This window comes from Bos taurus, chromosome 5, assembly GCF_002263795.3.
Source record: "Bos taurus isolate L1 Dominette 01449 registration number 42190680 breed Hereford chromosome 5, ARS-UCD2.0, whole genome shotgun sequence".
Lineage (NCBI taxonomy): Eukaryota > Metazoa > Chordata > Mammalia > Artiodactyla > Bovidae > Bos > Bos taurus.
Window position 1 is genome coordinate 70,788,105 of NC_037332.1, and position 21,101 is coordinate 70,809,205.

The 21,101-nt window shown below is 45.1% G+C and overlaps 1 protein-coding gene across 3 annotated transcripts in view; it reads left to right on the forward strand.

Annotated features, from left to right (window-relative positions):
* Window positions 1-21,101, forward strand: part of BTBD11 (BTB domain containing 11) — a 332,136-nt gene that overhangs the window by 210,442 nt on the left and 100,593 nt on the right. For all 3 annotated transcript variants that reach the window (XM_024992023.2, XM_059886625.1, NM_001205745.1), the window contains exon 3: window positions 1,543-1,747. In XM_024992023.2, the coding sequence (XP_024847791.1) occupies window positions 1,543-1,747 (205 nt within the window). The remainder of the gene's footprint in view (window positions 1-1,542; window positions 1,748-21,101) is intronic.

Consider the following 21,101-nt stretch of genomic DNA (forward strand, 5'->3'; position numbering starts at 1 on the left):
CAACCGGGCACCATAGCCTAGCCCAGCTGACACACAAATTCACCATCATGAATATCTTCGAGGAACATCTCCCCAGATGTGCAACACCTCCCACTGTGCAAGAGATGATTTCCAGAGGGACAGGGGCAGTGCCTTAGATAACACTGGTCATGGGAGTGATGCTTTTCAATTCTATTTCCATTCTAATTGCTTTCAGAGGAAAGGCTCCACTTGATATGTGCCCCTAACAACTCTTTCACTTGCCCTTTGTAACAAAAGAAAACAGAACCAGAATTCAGGTATAAATTAATCACACTCTTTTTATTGAATTAACTTTCACAATGACCTTCTGTTTACAGCAAGGGATACTGATTTCCCATTTATGGCAGTGACATAATGTTTCTTTTTTAGATATATGTATTTAAAAAATAAAATGAGTCCATCGAAGATTAAGTAAATAATGATACAGGTGGTGCTTGGATACAACTACATTCCTGAAGGTTGCTTACAAGCTAACCACATTTGAGAAACACAGTCTTAGTCAAGGAAAGTCAGAGCTTCAGGCCCAACCAGTCTCCCGTAAGAAGATATTCTCTCCACGGCCAACCTGGGAACGTGCAGGTCTGGTTTGATGAAGGAGAAAGCTAGTTTTCTTCTAAGAAAGCATGAGAAAAACCAGAGTGTTTTCAGAGTTTGCCAGTGCTGAGAATAGTAAAACATGCCCCTCAAGGAGCATGGTTAAGTGCATAGACTCTGGAGCTGGAGTGCTGGGGTTCAAATCCTCCTTCTGCTGTTAGTGGCTCTGCCCTGCTGAGAAGTTATTTCACCTCTTTGGGCCTCTGTGTCCTCATCTGTAAAATGGGTTTATAAAGGTGCCTACTTCATAGGGTGTTATAAGAATTCAATGTTAAAGTGCTCTAACTGTGCTGTCACAAATAGGTGTCATTTCAGACTGAGTTGCTATCGTTTGGAATGATGGACAAAAAGAATACTGTGTCACAGTGTACTAAGTGCTGTAATAAAGAAAGTACAGTGTGGCATCTGACACAGGGAAGTGGGGGAAATTCCAGAATGGTGTCCTGGAATATAATATATAAGCCGACACCTGGATGATCAGCAGGAGTTAGCCTGGAAAAGAAGAGAGAGAGAATGTTCTAGATAGAGGGAATAACAGTTTATGCCCAGGCTCAGAGGAAAGACACAGTATAGTCCATTCTTGTGATTGCAAGGGAGGCAGTACTGGTTACAGCAGAGGATGTGACAGAGGGGTGTGTCCCAGATGAAGAAGGCTGGAAGTAGACACGTACAAAAGGGCTTTCTGTGCCTTGTTAGAAATTGTGGGTTCCAAAGAGCAGGACTGGAGTTATCGTAGCAGCCTGCTTTGCTTGAAGCAGCACCCCAAACCTGATAAGTCGTGGACTGGCATGTGGTGAATGAACAAACGCTTCCCTCTCTGCCTGATGAGACCATTTCCATTGAATGAGGGAATCTCGAGAATCTCTACACCCCTTCTCTGTGAGTCTTGGCTGCTTGAAGGATCTGAAATCTTACTTCTGTCCACAGGTGACCTGGTGTCCCGAGCAATGCATCACCTGCAGCCGCTCAATGCCAAGCACCATGGCAATGGCACTCCCCTGCACCACAAGCAGGGGGCGCTCTACTGGGAGCCCGAGGCCCTGTATACCCTTTGCTATTTCATGCACTGCCCGCAGATGGAATGGGAAAATCCCAACGTGGAGCCCTCCAAAGTCAACCTCCAGGTGGAAAGGTAAGACATGTGTTGGCTTTGGATGACCAGAGAGAGAAGCTCCCTTCGGGTCGACACCACTTTGTGGTGGGTGGGTATTGCCTCTGAGGTGGTGCAAGGGTGGGGCAGGGGAGGGGCCAGAGCTGCCCAGTTTCCAGAAACTCACTGGAGGTTGAATCTTGTGCCCTGAGGAGTATCTGAGACTTCAGGCGTGCTAAGTGCTTCAGTCACGTCTAACTCTTTGTGACCCTATGGACTGTAGCCCACCAGGCTCCTCTGTCCGTGGGGATTCTCCAGACAAAAATACTGGAGTGGATTGCCATGCCCTCCTCCAGGGGATCTTCCTGACTCAGGGATTGAACCAACATCTCTTATGTCTCCTGCAATGGTAGGCGGGTTCTTTACCACTAGCACCACCTGGGAAGCCCTGAGACCTGAGTGGGATCTTTGAAATGCGTTTGCATAGGGCCGGTCCAATTTGGGATAAAAGTGGCCTGGGTCAGAAGAGTGGGTCTCCACATTCCAGAGAGATGAGGGTTTCTGCAGTGCCAGTTGGCTTCCTTGTGAAGGCACCTTTGGGGGATGCCAGCCCTATGGGTGGGAGATGTCTGTCTTCATTTCATCCTGGCTGTCCTGGGCACTTCAGGGGGAAACTGTCACACCTGCTCACCCAGAAGTGGGCTTCTCGGGTGCATGGGGGACAGCATAGCAGGTTCCATGAGGCAGAGTCCTCATGGCAGAGAAGGAAGGGAGGGCTTCCTGGAAGAGGAAGCTCCCTCTGACCCAGCTTCTGCTGCTCCTCAGCACCATCCATCTACTCCCCTGTGCCTCAACCTCCTCGTCCATAAACCAGCAGCAACACTAAGTGGTTTCCAGGTTCCCTTCTGCCTGGAAAACCCCAGGATTTTCTGAGGATGACTTCACCCTGTCAGAGGCAAGGCATCCAAACTGCTATCAGTCCAGAAGGCTGCCTGGAGGCGTCCACTCATTCCATGCAGACAGGTCCACAAAGCTCATCTCCCCTATGCGTGGGTGCTCAGTTGCTTCATTCGTGTCTGACTCTTTGTGACACCGTGGACTGTGGCCCACCAGGCTCTTCTGTCCATGGGATTCTTCAGGCAAGAATACTAAAGAGAGCCGCCATGCCCTCCTCCAAGGGATCTTCCCAACCAGGGGATCAAACTGCATCTATCTGCGTCTCCTGCATTGTAGGCAGATTCTTTACCCACTGAGCCACCCAGGAAGCCCCTCATCTCCCCCAGCATCTCACAAATCAGGCCCATCTTCCAATATACACAGGCTTGTTCACTGTAACTACTACAGTAATGACCCTGTTTATTGAGTGGTTAAAAGAGCTGGCTCTGTGACCCAGACTTGTAGGTTTGAATCCAGGCTCTTCCAATTAAAAGCTAGGGTATCTTGGAAAAGTGCCTTTAACCTCCCTGTGCCTCAGTTTCTTCATCTATAAAATCTATAAAATAAGAATAAATCCTTCATAGGGCTGTTTGAAGACTGAATGCATTGAACAGTGCCCAGCATGTAGTAAATGCTTAATAAACATTCCCTTTTATAAATGTTGTTGGAGAGCTTACCACACATAGCTAAACAGCTCCCAGTTTGGGCTCAATGCACTTTTTCTCTATTAAATGATTCCAAGTGGTTTTGAAATGTTCATTGGATGCTCTAATTCTGCCAGAATGGATTGGATTTAATTGGGCTCCTAAACCATGTCTCTTGGCTTTCAGTTAAAGAAGAGGATGGAGCATGGGTGAGACAGAAATTGCCTCTTTTTTTTTTTTTTTTTAAGAATCCCAAGTTAGCTTCAATATTTCAAGCCAGTCTGGAATTAACTTAATCAGGGGATTAGTCACGTCTGCCAGTATCCAGGCCAAATCAGTGGTGCCCTGTGTATATTTTCATGTGCCAAACATACCCAAAGTGGAGAGGTGGCAACGTGCACATGGTCACCAGGCAGAAAACAACCTCAGTCAGACACACCAAGACTTTGTGTTCTGAGTATGAATCATGATGGCTGGGAGGATGGAAGCCACTGGTCTCAGCTTTGGGGTATCTAGTTCTTCAGCCCCACCCAAAAGCCTGTAGAATGGGGTAGTTCCTCTGATTCATCTCCTCCCCACACTCTTCAATTCCTGCCTCTTTGTAGATGACCCCCTTGTATCTCCAGTTAGACCTCATCACCACTGAGCGCCAGAACCTTATGCAACTCAGCCTTCCAGTTTCACTGTCAAGTCTCACACTCTCAGGCTGGATCTTCTCAGGATACCTTATTCTTTTCTGCCCAACACAGCAAGTGTGTGTGTGTGTGTGTGTGTGTTGCCTGTGAGCTTTGTGAGGACACAGAACACATCTGTTTTGGTTGTCGCTCCGTACCTAATGCCAAACTCAACATCTGGTATATATCACAAAGTCGATAATTATTTGTAGGGTGAAAGAATGGACAAATCCATTGATCCAGCTGCCTATGGAACATTTCCATCAGGAGTGTTCACAACCACCTCAAAACTAAGGCCAACATCTTGCCCCTCAAACCGACTGTTCCTCCTTTCTCCCCAGTCTCCAAGAATGGCATCGCCATCAACCTAGTCAAACCAGTCAGAAAACCGGGCCTCACCCCACACTCCTTCCTTTCCTTCCCTCCTTCCTATAGCCAGCTAGTCAGTAGATCTTACTGAGGCAATATCTGTGCCATCTCCCATTCCTCTAGTCCAGGGGTCCCCAACCCTGCCCCACCTCCCACATTCATGGCCTTTTAAAAACTGGGTTGTACAGCAAGAAGTGAGCGGTGGATAAGCGAACGAAGTATCATCTGTATTTACTCAGATGGATATCCTCATTGCTCACGTTACTGCCTGAGCTCCACCTCTTGTCAGGTGAGCGGCACAGTAGATTCTCACAGGAGCACAAACCCCACTGTGAACTGTGCATGCGAGGGACCTAGGGTGCACACTCCTTACAAGAATCGTCCTGAAACCATCCCCCACCCTTGGTCTGTGGAAAACTCGTCTTCCATGAAACCAGTCCCTGGTTCCAAAAAGGTTGGGGACTGCTATTCTAACCCTTCCTCCCCAGATTGCTGCCACACTGCAAGGCCCAGCCCCTCGTTCCCTTTACTGCTGCCGTTGTTCAGTCGCTAAGTCACACCTGACACTGCATTTCATTTCTAAATGGTCTCCCTGGGTGTGAAGCTTAATATTCTCTGACCAGCTCCATCCTCACGGCCACCAAACTGAAACTCTAAAATACATATCTCATCCTGTGACCTATCCCTGTCCCCAACTCCCCAAGCATTGCATGGCTCCCATTGTATTTTCAGTTATGTAGTTTCCATCTTCCCTTCTGGAATCTGTTTTCAGAATTCAGAGTGTAGTTGAAGTGACTATTAGTCTAGGGAGACCATCTAAGGGTTGCAAACTTTCTGGAACAAGTTTTAAAGAGGAATGAGCTGTGAGGGAGAGCCCAGTAAAGAGAACATGTTCTATAGTTTGTCGGAGTCCTTTATGTCAATATTTCCATTCCTCCTTGGTTGAACTTTCAGGGGATGACACAAAACAGAAAGAACTTACCATTTTTTGAGTTCTGTTCACTTTGGTCTTTGAGAAAGTATATGGATTTGGGAGTCAGAACAACTTTGGAATCAGATCCCGGCTCTGCTTCTTCCAGTTCTGGGACCTTGAACAAGTCATCTCATCCCTATTGAAACTCTTCTCTTCCACTGTAAAATGAGAATAAGACCAGCCTTTTGGGACTGGTGTAAGCCATAAATTAGATATTGTAACTAAGACATCCAGTGCCGTGCTTAATAGGAGGAGAGCTCCCCTTATCCTGCGAGAGTAGCTGATATACATCTTTTTATTTTTTAGCTCTAAAATGCTGTTGTCGTTGTCCCTAAAGAAGCCTGTGTATGATTCCTTCTAGACAAAAAGCTGTTTCTTCCCATTCTGAGCTAGAATAGAGCTTGGTATTTACTAGCATCTGAAAACACGCAGGGAAGGGCTTCAGAGGAGAGAGGGCTCTGTTTCCAGTAAAACATTTACAGCCACTTCATACCAAAACTTACTAACAAGACGTTTCCAGTGGGAGGGAGCATCCTAATTTGGAGCTGTTTTTTATCTTTCTTCCTGTATCCTTTTCCCCAAAATCAAACAACATTGCTTTCATTATCTATGCTGGCAAAGTCAGGTAAGGTTACAGTGCTTATATGTTTATCACAGACTCTTCAAGAACAGGAGCTGAATATTGTGTGCTTTTCATCCATACCCAACAGAAAGTCTGAGACATATTTGTTGACTGAAATAAAGATTGTTCTGTGCCTCAAACCATCTCTGCTTGTCAGAAGAGCCTTTCTTGGCTGGAGTATCTGGAACTAGGTCTCCGTATACCATTTTCCTCTTTCATGTGGGCATAGCTTTCGAGTTGCTACATTTGTTTTGAATAGTTTCATTTTTCATTGTGGGGTTTTGAAGAAGCTCAGTGCCAGCATAAAATTTCTGTAGTTTAAGTTGTTCCAGAACTTTGGCTACTATTTTTTGAGCTTCTGAAATCTCTCACTTTATGTTAAAAAAAAAACTCAGATAAATTTTGTAAGATTATGATTAAGCTATATGTATTTCCCAAACAGTAATGATAAATGTAAACACCTCAGTTCTGAGGTTAGGGGTCACGTGTGGCTACTACTGTTTTTTAATAGAATCATCTTAAATCTATGACAAGATTTTCCTGCCTTATATCATTACTGGGGCTTCCCTAGAGGCTCAGATGGTAAAGAATCTGCCTGCAATGCAGGAGACCTGGGTTCAATCCCTGGGTCAGGAAGAGACACTTGCTCCTCAGAAGGAAAGCTATGACAAACCTAGACAGCAGAGACTTCACTTTGCCAACAAAAGTCCATATAGTCAAACCTATGGTTTTTCCAGTAGTCATGTACAGATGTGAAAACTGAACCATAAAGAAGGCTGAGAGCCAAAGAATTGATGCTTTCAATAAAGAATTGATGCTTTCAAAGTGTGGTGCTGGAGAAGACTCTTGAGAGTCTCTTGGACTGCAAAGAGATCAAAGTAGTCAATCCTTAAGGAAATTAACACTGAATGCTCATTGGAAGGACTTATGCTGAAGCTGAAGGTCCAATATTTTGGCTACCTGATGCAAAAAGCTGACTCATTGGAAAAGACCCTGATGCTGGGAAAGATTGAGGGCAGGAGGAGAAGGGGACAACAGAGGATGAGATGGTTGGATGGCATCACCGACTCAATGGACATGAATTTGAGCAAACTCCAGGAAATAGTGAAACACAGAGATGCCAAGTATGCTGCAGTCCATGGGTCACAATGAATTGGACATGACTTAGTGACTGAACAACAACAACATCATTACTAGAAATACTAGTGATTCCTAGATGTGTTTGAACATGAATGATTTCAGTCATTTGTCACCATAAAATTAAAAAGAGGAGGATAAATAGGAGTGTTTTGTTGCCTGGGTTAGCTGGTAATGCCTGAGACGAACAGTGATCAGCTTCACATAGAAGACTAGGCATTAGGTACTTTTACTGTACCCCAGTCTCTTGAGGAAACCAGCCAAACTTTACACCCAGGCAGTGGCAGTTCTCACCCCTCTTGTAAGCAGAGCTGTGCAAACAGATGTGGCAGACTGTCTACCAGGGAAATCTCAGCCACAAACATGAGCCTCCAATCACCAAGAATTTGAGGAAAATGAATGGGAGAAACAGAACAGTCTTAACAAATGGAAAAATTTACACTTGAGGAAATAGAGTTAACCAAGCAACAGACATTAGAAGCTAACGATATTCAAATACATCTTCCAAGAAACCTTACCAGAAAATCATCAGAACACATCAGTACATGACAAGTGATATCCAAATGTTAACATATTCCAGTGGAAACACCCAAGGTTATGCAAAATTTCTGGCCTGATTGTAACTCTTCCCCATTCTTTCCCATCAAGGTATGTGTATCAGAACACAAGTGAGGAGAGTATCCTTGATACAAGCAACACTACTAACAGGAATGTTTAGTTGCAAAAGCTGAACCTGCTTAGCAGAAAGAAAACCTCTGAGAGGCCCAGCGTAAGCAGAGGGTTAACAAATCCTTCCCCTTCCTGCATGAGAATTTGACCTTGGGTTAATTCTCTAGCTCTGTTGCCCTGGAAACATGATAAAATTTGCAATATCAATTGTGTTACTAAGCAACATTGCTTATGGTCAAAATGACCCTAGATTGGCACATTATATCTGGCCTTATAGTACTATAAATACTTGGTAAATATCCAGAGATTTGGGCTTCCTTGAATTCACTGATCCCTATAATAGTGATGTTCCTTTCAAGAACCTTGGAAGCTATTTCTGTGGAGTTGTTACAGGAGATGCTTGGATTCATAAATCAGGGCAATTCTCACAACCACCCAAGTGGATCTTATCTTCTTGCACCTGAGCATCACCTGGGTAGAAGATAGCTCTGAGATGGCTGGGTGAATTGTTACAAGGCCTCCCAGTAAAGGGAACGTCTGATGTTGTCACACAGGACAAGAGTGGCTATGATGGTCCCATAAGTCTACATGTTTAGTAGAGCTTAAGAAGACTTCTGGTGTGGGACTTCCCTTATGGTCCAGTGGCTAAGACTCTGCATTCCCAATGCAGGAGACTCAGGTTCGATCCCTGGTCAGGGAACTAGATCCCATATGTTGCAACTAAGAGTTCACATGCTGCAACTAACGCTGGACAATGGTCACTCCCAGAGGACCTCTGTCACCATTACCTTTGAATGCTAAATGTCTCTGCTACCTCCTTTGTCATGTTCCATTTATGTCACACCACTTGCTTCTAAATCAGTGGAGCCTGGGCCACATCCCTGCACAAAGCAGGAGGGGCAACTGGGAACATGAATTTCTACCTTACTGAACCATGAACTTATGATACGGGAAATTCTCCAAACAGTAAGGTTATCAGTGGTTCCAGGCTCCCAAAAGCTTGACAGAGGGTCACTACACTCTTCTACTTTACTTTTTAAAAAATAAATAACACATAAGTGGATCATTTGCACAGTTCAGTACTTTTGACCATGATTAGCCACACAGCTCACAACTGATTGGCTTATATACCACAGGGAATACTCCCCAACATATGGACTCTTTCGGCTGACACCCTAGGAACCTCGACAGCAAGAAGGAAGAGACAGGAGAACTATTTTTTTCCTGGCATTCTAAGCAGCAATGCAGGATGCCTTTTCCCAGAGGAAGAATGCTACTTTCTCATCTTCCTAAGGGCCATGATCACATCTGGCACAAAAGTCCTCTAAAATGTACCCCCAGTGCTAGTGGGTCCTGGAGAAATTCAGAACCAGTGGATGAATAGGGACAACCCAGAGTGGGAGAACCATGTTTTTAGACCTGTTTTCTGCAGGGCTATTTGTGGGCTTGCCTGCAATTCCAACCATTGTATAAACAGTTCTAATGAAAAAAAATGCGTGTTGAATTCTAAATAATTACCTTAAGAAACAAAGTTTTAAAACATGATGTATGTGTGACATGAGTGTCACTGCAATTTACTTCATCTGGCCAGGGTAAAAGCAACTCTAATCCCAATATTTTTCAAACTGCAGGTTACAGCCCATTAATGAGCCATTAAATCAACGCAGTGCAGAGATTGGCAAACGATACCCCGCAGGCCAAGCTTGGCCAACTGCCTGTTTTTATAAAGTTTTATTGGAACACAGCCAAACTCACTTGTTTACATATTATTTATAGCTTCTTTGGCACTTGTGGCTAGTTCTGACAGAGACCAAATGACCTACCAGGCTGAAAATACTATTTAGCCCTTTCTTAAAAAAGATGCTGGTTCCTGATGCTGTGGTTGTTAACTTGCATTTTTTAGAAATTAAGTAAAATTTAATAGAAAAAAAAAATAGAGTCTCTTGCCTGGAGGAAGGTAACTATATTTCTTGAAACTTTCTTTTTTTTTACATTAACTTCACTGGAGTTGATAATCTTGCCAAAGTCATGCAGCTAACATTGCAGAACTAGTCTTTGAACTCTTGGCATCAGGCCCTACTCAGTGTTTGTCTTTGCTAGTCTGTTTTGCTGTCCCTGGATTATGGTTTGAAAGAAATATTTGAAAGCCTCATCCCTAATCTCTAGAATCTTTTTATAATCTTTATGAATGTTTACAGATATAAAATGAATATACTTATTAAATAAAATATAAATATACAAAAACTTTGAAGGAGAAACTTTGAGTCACCCAGAGTCTCTGCATCCAGGAATGAGCACTAAGACCTTATAGGGAATTTCCTTCCAATCTTAGTTTTCTGTGTATGTGCAAAAGTTTTTTGGTTGTTTCACAAAATAAGGACCCAATGGTAAATGCAGTTGATCCATGTCATTGAATTGACGTGGATTATTATTATTATTTTTCCAATGGATTGTCCCATCATTGGATATGGAATTTAAAGTCAAGACAGCTGAGCACAGGCACGTTGAACACGCTTCATGTTGAAGATGATAAAACTGAGGCCCAGAGGGATGAGTGTACTTGTCTGGAGTCATAAGCGTATTTTCAGTGGATTTGCAAAGGCAGTGCCTCAGTGCCTTTGCACATGCTTTGCCCTCTTCTTGGACCACTGTCCCCTCTGCTCCGTCATCTCACTTCATCCTTCAAGATTCATTTTAAGCATCTCTTCCTCCAAAAATCCTTCTCTATTGTCTGAGGATGCACTGAGTGTCCAGGGCATAGCTCAGTGGATAGCATTTAGTAAGTGCTCAGTAAATGTTTGCAGAACTGAATAGAGCTGGGTCTGAAACCTGCATGTTCTATCTCTCATCCAGAGAGCCATGTGGCCATTGCCAGCTGGCAGCCCTCGGATTGGCACTGGCTCTACTGCTCGCATGCTCCAGGCTTATTTCCCTAGCTATCCCCAAAAGTAATCACTGACATTTAACAGGTGATCCATAAATGACCAGGGGTTATTATTTACTTCCTTAATCCAGATTGATGTCTTCTTAGATATTATAAGAGATTTTGACCAGCACTTAGTATATGGCAGATCCTGCTCTACATACTTTATGTTATTAACTAATTCAGTCCTTGGAATACCCCTTGAGGCAGGAGCTAGCCTCACGTCTCCCCATTTCACAGATGAGGAAACTGAGGTGCGGTGAGGTTAAATAAAAAAGTTATACACTTGGGCAAGTCTATGTGCGTGCGTGCTAAGTCACCTCAGTCATGTCTGACTCTTTACAACCCTATGGACTGTAGCCCACTAGGCTCCTCTGTTTGTGGGATTCTCCAGGCAAGAATACTGAAGTGGGTTGCCATGCCCTTCTCCAGAGGATCTTGCCTACCCAAGGATTTTTTTTTTAATATAAATTTATTTATTTTAATTGGAGGCTAATTACTTTATAATATTGTATTGGTTTTTCCATACATCAGCATGAATCCGCCACAGGTATACACGTGTTCCCCATCCCGAACCCTGCTCCCTCCTCGCCAGTCCAAGTTCGATGCATGGTACTGGTTGCTTGGGGCTGGTGCACTGGGACTACGCAAGGATTGAACCCACATCTCTTATGTCTCCTGCATTGGCAGGCGGGTTCTTTGCCACCAGCGTACCACCAGTGCCACCTGGGAAGCCCTGGGCAGGTCTGAGAGTATCAGAAACATCAAATGAATGCTGTGTGGCCAGAGGGAAGGAAGCCCTCTTTCTCTCTCTCTCTCTCTCTGTTTCTCTCTGTTAAGGGAATGGAATGCATACCACGGGGTGGGGGAAAGGAAGGCAAAAGAACAGAAAACAAGACCTTGTTCTGAAGAGTTGTTGGGTGGAAGAACAAATTAGGCAGTAAAGAAGGTTGAGAGAACCGCCAGGCTATCAGCACTTTCTCCTATAAGAAATGAGGAGCGAGAAGGAAGGTGAGAGACCAGAACTCCATCTGGTACTTCGTAAGCCCTCTCTTGATGGAGGCATAAGTGTGCCTAAAGAAAGGTGATGAACATTTGATAAGCAGCTATTATTGTGCCGTGTGCTACGTGGGCTATTTTACTTACAGAGTTTAACCGAACCACTACACTCCACCTTGTGAGGTAAAAATGCCTTCATCTACCTGTGAGATGGTTAAGTCTAGTCACTACTAGTAGGAAAATGCTATTTGGAAGCTCTTTAGGTAATGCTAAGGACCTTCATAGCGCATTAATTATACCTCTGGACATTTTTTATTCTGGAGCCATAATGCCTGAGTTTATATCTAGGTTCTGACACTTCCTATCTCTGTGACCTTAACTCAACCACTTAACCACTCTGAGCCTCAGTTTTCTTATCTGTAAAGTGGGAGCTGTCATAGAATCTGCTTCAGAGGGCTAGTGTGAAGCTATTTTGTGTTAATATATAGAAAGCACTTAAAATCCAGCATGCATTAGGCTCTTTATAGACAACGGCCATTATTAGTCTCACAGTCACAGTGCTTATAACCTAGAGGTATACTGTAGGAGGGCTCCTCAAATTTTAAAGTGCATTTGAATCCCGTGGGATCTCATTAAAATGCAGATTCTATTCATTATATCTGGGGTAGGGCCTGAAGTGCTTCTTTTTTTTAAAAATTTTGGCTGCGCTGTCTTCTCTGCCACACCCAGGCTCTTCGTTGTGGAGCTCAGGCTTTCTCTAGTCTTGGCAGGGGCTTAGTTGCCCTGGGGCCCGTGTTGTCTTGTTGTTCAATCAGGGATCGAACCTGTGTCCCCTGCATTGGAAGGCAGATTCTTAACCACTGGATCACCACGGAAGTTCCTGAAGTGCTTCATTTCTAGCAGGCTGCCGGGTAGTGCCAGTGCTCCACAGAGCGTCATGTGAATAACAGTATTGTGGATTTGTGTGTTTGTCATTCATTCCCCCAACCTCCTCCTGCCCCCATTTCAAGTTTCATAAACTCCAGTACTTTGGCCACTTGATGCGAAGAGCTGACTCATTGGGAAAGACCCTGATGTGGGGAAAGATTGAGGGCAAGAGGAGAAGAGGGCAACAGAGAATGAGATGGTTAGATAGCCATGAATGTGAGTTTGGGCAAACTCCGGGAAATAGTGAAAGACAGGGAAGCCTGATGTGCTGCAGTCCAAGAGTTTGACACAACTTAGCAACTGAACAACAAAGGGAAGAATGAACCTTTTTTGGTATTTTCATCTCTCTGGCAGAGTTCAACACGTAATAGGTGTCCAAGAAATATTTCCCCAGTTGGGGGGACCAGATTGAGCTCTGCAAGGCCTCCATTCCCACTCACAGGCTTCCTTGGTGGCTCAGTGGTAAAGAATCCGTGTGCCTATGTAGGAGATACAAGTTTGATCCCTGGGTCAGGAAGAACCCCTGAAGAAGGAAATGAAACCTACTCCAGTATTCTTGTCTGGAAAATCCCATGGACAGAGGGACCTCACAGCCTATGGTCCATGAGGTTACAAAAGAGTCGGACACAATTTAGCAACTAAACAACAATGACAAATTCCCCTTAATTCATGGAGATGCTGGATCCTGCTGCAGTTTGCCAAAATGAATGGATTCCAGAGGTCAGATGTGACCAGCCTGCAGAACTCTCAGGCTTTGGAGCAGTGACCAAGGGAAAGCACTGAGCATCCAAATATAATGATCATCGTCCAATTAACAAGGTGGCCAGCAGAGGCTCAGAAATAGCAAATTAGCCACAGCGTGCAGGAGAAGGGTGAGGCAGGATCTGACAGGTGTCCTCCCCAGGGAGAGGCAGCAGGGCAGATCCTAAACCATGTCAGCTTCAGGGCTGTTAAACGCCTCCAGCCCTCAGGGCTAGTCCAACAGCTTATACCATTACCCTGGAGTTTTTTCCCAGCCTATGGGGGAGTGATTGCTCCTGACCACAGGTAACAAGCTGGGTGGTTCAAGTTTAAAAACAGCCCCCTCTCCCAACTTGGGGAGTTAGTCTGATCAAACACGTGCATGTCACTTGTTCATTTCAGTATCCAAGTCTTTTCTGAATCCCAGTTAACCATCTGGTCTGGTCTGACACCAGCTTCTCCTTATTTTATGGGACAAGGAAGGAAAACCTTACCTTCATGACAAAGATAAAGGAACTAGCATTGCTGTGTCCAGTATGGTAACCAGTAGCCATGTGAAACTGTTTAAATGAACTTCAGTTGACTAAAACTATAGCTTTGGTTCCTTAGGACCACTTACCTCTTTTCAAATGCTCAATAACTAGATGTGGCTAGTGGTTCCTGTATTGGATCCCCAGATAGGAAACATTACCAACATCACAGAAAACTAGAGACTGAACTAGAGACTCAATGCACATAGTGTCCCTCTTAAAGGAAAAACAGTCCATGAGACTCACACACCTGAAGCAATAAAGTAAGAAGTGTAGGGACCAGCTCCACTGTGGAGGCATTTTTCTTGTTTCTGTGTTTTGATCATCTTAGAGCAAAGTTTTTCAAAGCAGCCATCATCATCATCATCACCGACAAATATCACCACGTATTTATGACATACTAGACTCTCTACCTGGAGAAGAAAATGGCAACCCACTCCAGTATTCTTGCCTGGAGAATCCCCATGGACAGAGGAGCCTGGCAGGCTACAGTCCATTGGATCGCAAAGACTCGGACACAACTGAGCAGCTAACACACACACAGACTCTACTAAGTGCATTAGTCATTGGGTCTTCACTAGAATCCTAAGAGTATAGTAGCATATCTTACACTATCACAGTCTGCCTTCTTCTGAGGAACTTCAGGCTCAGAGAGATTGTGCAGCTTGCCTGGGTCACACAGCAAGTCAGGGTAGAGTCCAGAGTTTGCTCCATTAACCAGGTGCCCTGCCACTGGGATGGGCAGGATATCAGGCATAAAGCAGGGAGCACAGGATTCCCTGGAAAGGGTAAAGGCCAATAGGAGATTCTTGTTTTAATATGTTTCCCCCACCTCTTCCCTTTTCCTGCTAATGTTTTCCCCAGCTTAGGCTTCAGTAAGTATCACTAATGTAAGTGGAATAATAATAATCAAATCACTTCATCTGGTTGCTGCTGCTGCTGCTGCTAAGTCGCTTCAGTCGTGTCTGACTCTATGCGACCCCATAGACGGCAGCCCACCAGGCTCCCCCATCCCTAGGATTCTCCAGGCAAGAACACTGGAGTGGGTTGCCACCTCCTTCTCCAATGCATAAAAGTGAAAAGGGAAAGTGAAGTTGCTCAGTCGTATCCGACTCCTAGTGACCCCATGGACACTAGGCAAGAGTACTGGAGTGGGGTGCCATTGCTTTCATCTGGTTAGAGAATAGCAAAAAAAAAAAAAATCTTTGAGAAGAATGTTAACCTCCTGAAACAAATAGCTGGCTATGTAAATACAGACCCTGCCTCTTAAATCTTTACCTCAGTGCTGCTTGAGCTTTTCATTTCTTATTGTACTTTTCGATGTTCTTAATTACTTGTTTTATTTACTAATGGACTTCTTATTCAGTTGTTCATTCTTCATTCATTCATTGAACATACATCCAGTGCCTCTTTTTAATTTAATTAAATTACTTACTTTTGGCTGTTCTGGGTCTTTGTTACTATGGGAGGGCTTTCTCTGGTTGCGATGAGTTGGGGGGCTGTCCTTCATTGTAGTGTGTGAGCTTCTCATTGTGGTGGCTTCTCTTATTTCAGGGCACAGGCTCAGTAATTGTGGCACATGGGCTTAGTTGCTGCATGTCATGTGGGATCTTCCTGGACCAGGAATTGAACCCATGTCCCTTGCATTGGCAGGTGGACTCCCAGTCACTGAACCACCAGGGAAGTCCCTCAAGTGCCTCTTTCAAGCATAGTAATTGGAAGAGCTGCTTGCTGGGCACCATTATAAGCACTTTGCATGAATTAACTCACTTATCCCTCATGAGAACCCCAGAAGGGAAGTATTGTTATCGTCATCCCCCGTTTATAGATGTGGAAAGTGAGGCAGAGAGGTTCAGCAACTTGTCCAAGTTCACAGGGCTCAGAAGTGGCCCCGTGCTGGGGGGAGGGGGGAGGCGAGGAAGCCCAGAGGCCTCTAGGCTCTACCCTGAGCAGCTCATTTATCATCAGAGATAGAAAGTGCCAAGGGTGAGAAGGGAGATGCAGATAAACTGCTGGGAGGCTCAGGGAAGGTGGTTTTGAGTCAGACTTTGAAAGACAGATGAGATCAGGCATTCTAGGTGGGAGGAGCTGCTGGCAAAGGCTCCAAGAAAGGAAATCACAAGATACATGTTGGGTGGGGCCGGGGGGGGGGGGGTGGTGGGGGCAGGCGGGGAAGCACATGCCATAGACCAGAGGCCAGACTGACCTTCAGCTGGTTGGCAGAAGTGCAGATGTTCAGCCAGTTGTTAAAATGCTGAAATATTTCTGTAGGGGTTGATAAAAAGCTGCTGCCCCACCTGTCCTCTTCCTACCCTGCCTGTGTCCTGCCGTCCAGCTGCTGCAGCAGGGTGTCTGGCCCATAGAAGGTGCTGTCTGCCTCAAGACCATAGGAGTTAGGTGGTGCCTGGGCCTCCCCCACAGTCAAGGATTTAGAAAATACACACTGAGTTGAAAGTCTATGGAAGAAAAATACATCCTGTAGGTGTTGATGGGCCTCTGTTCCTTCAATGGTGGAGTTAGGGTGAAGGTTTGGACAAGGGAAACGCCTGAGCAAGGTACAAATAACTGCTCATCTTTCAAGACAACTGCATCCTCACCTCTGCTGTGAAACCTTTGTGCCCCTCACCCCTGGTGCCCATGAAGGCCTCTGTGAATGATTATAACAACTCTTGAATGCCAATCTGAGCCAGGCCCTGTGATGAGCTTTTCCAGGTTATCCCTCTTAAATGCCCCAGTCTCTCTCTGAGATACTGTGCGTGCATGCTAAGTCGCTTCAGTCATGTCCAACTCTTTGCTACCCCATGGACTGTAGCCTGCCAGGCTCCTCTGTCCATGGGATTCTCCAGGCAAGAAAACTGAATTGGGTTGCCGTGCCCTCCTCCAGCGGATCTTCCCGACCCAGTGATCAAACCAACGTCTCCTGCAGCTCCTGGATTGCAGGCAGCTTCTTTACCGCTGAGCCACCAGGGAAGCCTCTGAGATACTGTAACGCTGCCTACATACAGATGGGGAGGAGTGGAGAAGTCTAAGGACTGGCCCAAGGTCACACAGCTAAGCTAGTAAGTGCCTGGGCTGGAGGCTGATCCTTGCACTGTGATTCCAGAGCCTGTGTCCCCTTGACCTGCTCCTGTGTGGCCCCAGTCACCACTATGGCCTTATTTGCTTCCAAATGTCTGTCTTCGCTGCCAGACTTTGAGCTCCTCGCTGGCAGGGACTGGGCTTTGATCATCTCTTGCTCTCTCTGGCAGCCAGCCAAACCTGGCACAGAGTAGAGGGGGATATGAAGATGATCTGAGTGCATGGCAGCGGGAGGATGGAGCAGGGGGTGATGGAAGGACCAGTTAGAATGTTCCTGCAAAAGTCCCACAAGGATGGCTTGGCGGAGTGGCAGAGTCCCCCAGTGAGAGGGGTCACCAGTGGCCTCCTCCCTCTGCTGAATGGTCCAGAGGAAAGCTATATTAGCTTCCTTGGATTTTTGGCTCTTTCTCATTTGCCCAGAACCCTTTGCCTGCCCTGTTTCCAGGGCCTCAGGAACCGTACGTGAATGTTCTGAACAAGCAGGAAAGCATTTTTGTAAAGAACAGCAACACAAATGAGCCTTTGAAACTGCCTGGTGTAAACTGTGGGCTGCCCCAGGGTGGCAAAGGCAGTGGGAGCCAGAGCGCCTGGTACCAGCAAGGCCTGGAGAAAGAGAAAGAGAGGGAAGGAGGAGGGCATTCTCTGGGCTCAGCCTGCTTTCAATCCACCTGCTCCTGTGCCAAGTTTTCACCCCTTTTTTATCCTTTCAGAAATAGTGATATTGACAGCTGCCAGGACAGACCTGGGTTTCACGTGTTACAGGAAAGAGTCCAGGCAGTAAATCTGGTCATTTGCCCTGAGCAACAAGAGCATCTGGGTTGCCTTTTCATTCCTCAAAGTTTGACTTCCCAAACAAAGCCTATACATGTCTCCATGTACCCCAGTCTACAGTTTTGCTATGTTTATTGATTTAATCACATTCTCCCCTCCAACCATTCTGCTGTCCTCATGGACTGCATATATTTACAACTGCAATACAGGTGCTATAAATACAGATTTTTATACAGATCTGTCTTTTTACTGAAAAGTTGTATATGCTCATTTTTTTTAACTTTGGAAAATACATAAAAATATAAGAAAGAAAATTAAAGTTATCCACAATTCTACTACCCAGAGGTAGCCAAAATGATTGTTTCACATATTTTTTCCTTTTTTTAATACAAATTAAAATAACTGTATGGCGTATATACAATTTTATATCTTTTTTATTTCACTTACTAGTATGCCATAAGCATTATCCTAGCACTACTACAGAGCATTCATAAACATCATTTTTAATGACTACAAAATATTCCGTCTTGTGAAGGCACCATAATTTGCCTAACGGTTCCCAGGTTGCTGGGCATTTGACTTGTTTCCAATCTGTGAATTGCTGTTCTTTTAAAACTGCCCACAGTGGTGTGATAAAAACACCAATGTAGAGGGAATGGGTATAAAAAGAGTAGTCTGCCTGGAGCAACTGAGGGGTTAATTCACGGGTCTCTGATGGCCCATGTGAGGGAGAAATTGCAGGAGGGGGAGAGCCCTGAGAGGAAGGTGGGCTTCCCCAGCCCTGTCTCCTGCTGCTTTTTCCAGGAAGAAATGCCATGTGGGAAATATCAGGAGGGGCAACACCCTGTCTATAACGCTTCTAACCACAGTCATTATCAAAATCTCCTGGAGCGAGTGCTTCTTGGTTTCCGGGGATCGCCCACACTTGCAACCTCCCTGGATTCCGAAAGTGGAAAGACCAGCCAGAGCTGCTTTTCACAACTTATGAGACTGGAAGGAAAGTCTAGGAAAAGCATGAGATTTGCCCAAAGCCATACAGTGAGTAGTCAGATAAAACCAGAGGGCGGGGAATTCCCTGGTGGTCCAGTGGCTATGACTCTGCACTCCAGCGCAGGGGGCCTGGGTTTGATTTCTGGTCAGGGAACTAGATCCCACACACTGCCGAACTACAAAAAGAAGTATCCCACATGCCTCATCATGTCCTACTCTTTGAGATCCCATGGACTGCAGCATACCATGTTCCTCTGTCCAGGGGGATTCTCCAGACAAGGATACTGGAGTGGGTTGCCAGGGAATCTTCCTGACCCAGGGATCGAACCCAGGTCTCCCACATTGCAGGGGATTTCTTTTACCATCTGAGCCACGAGGGAAGCCCAACTAAGACCCAGTGCAGCTAAATTAATTAATTAAACTTTAAAAAAAAAGAAATAAAAAGAAACCAGGGGGCTGCTCTAGGGATCCCTGGAATTCCCCACCCTCCTTCCCATGTAGTTTCTAGAACAGAGAAGAGAATTCCAGCATCATCATCAAGCAAGTTTTGAGCTTGTACAGTGTACAGAGTTCATTGCACATGTACTTGGCCATGTCTGTAGAGAATGAAGTTTCCAGTATTCCAGGAATTGTTTGTTTGTTGGCTGTGTTTGTTTATAACTCTGGATTTAAAGTCTTCGCTCTGTTTTCACCCTGTAGATAAGAAACATTCCCAGGGAAGACTTCCTCAGTTCTTGCAAATTGGTGTGAGGAGTTCGGTCAAGATTCAGCAGGTCAGGTTCAGGCCTGCCCAGGAATTTGGGCAGAACATGCTGGCAAAAGAAGGTTCATATTTTCCCAGGCTTTGTTCTCACTGAAGAGTTCAAACTCCAAGGCTGGAGCTGGTCCTTTGGCAGTCCTTTGTCACGCTGCTCTCTATGAATTCATTACATAGAATTCCACCCCTCATATGGCCATTCTCCAGCCCCTTATGGCAGCATGGTGTGGAAAGAATATTGTTATGAAGGAAAAAGGGAACCAATAAATAGTCAAAATCCAGGACCAACCTACTGAAAACACTCACACTGACTGCAGATTCTACGGCCTCCAAAAATCCATCCCTGGAGGCGCTGCCCCTTCCAGACCCCAGAGCACTTTACAGGAACATCCCACAAGGCACTTATTATCAGCCTTGCATCATGGTTATCTGCCCTTCCTTCTTTGATGGCCACTTTCTGCTCCAATCCCCCAATTGAAAGTCATGATCTAACAAGTTTACAGGATAATTAAGGGCAAACAGACATCACCATTAGGGACGCCCTGGGAAACTGGGGTTATGTGGCCACACTAACCTCCCTTGCTAGACTGAACACCAGGGTTCAGGTTTTAAATCCTTGTGTCTTCCACAAAGCTCAACATGGACCCTCGCTCTAAGGAGAGAGTCAGTAAATAAGGAACAAGTTTTAAGTGATTGGCCTGCTCCATGAATAGTCCTCCCTGTTCACACCTTTATCATCTCTCAGATTCATCCACGCCAGTACCTCCCGTCCACTTATCCCTTCAGCTACTCCGGTCCACACAGAGACCCCAAGCTGGCTCTGCAGTTCCTCATCTGACTTCCTCTGCCTGGATTCCTCTTCTGAGTCCTTCTCTCTCCCACTTGCAGGCTCAGGACGGCATTTTGCAACATACTCTTACCCTCTTCAGCTCCAGCTGATTCTGATTCATTCTGCCATAAGACTTTGTACCTTCCTTTATCAAAAGGCTTTTCAGATAAGCCACTTTTCTCATGTTTTTCACATTAGATCATGAGTTGGTTGAAGACTAAAGTCTTTTCAATATCATCAAGTATAGAAGCTGATGCATAGTAGGAGCTCATTTTATTCATTCATCTATTTGACTGTATGTATAGCACATGTATGCTATGCCAGGCGAAATATCTGTCTTCACGGAGCTTACTTTCTACTAGGGGGTGCAGAGGAAGAACAAATGCATAAATAGTAAAGTATCAGGCACAGATAAGTGACATAAACAGAAATAAAACTGGTACCCGAACCAAGTACAGTGATGAGAGGTACAATTTTATCCAGGATGGTCAGGGAAGTTTCCTCCAAGGAAATAGAATTTGAGCAGAGAAATAAAGGAATCAAGACAGGAAACTAGGTGGCTATCTGAGCAAAGATCTTGCCAGGCAAAGAGAACAGCAAGTGCCAAGGCCCTGGTACAGGAACATTCTTGGAACATGCAAGGAATAGCAAGGAGTTCAGTGAGGCTGGAACAGAATGAGTGAGCGTGGTAGGAAATGGAGTCCAAGGTGGACAGTGTTAGATCTTGCAGAACTTTTTGAGTATATAGAGGAGTTTGATTTCTAGTCCATGTACAATGAGACACTCAGTAAATATTTGTTAATCTGAATTATTTGAGTTGAACTGAA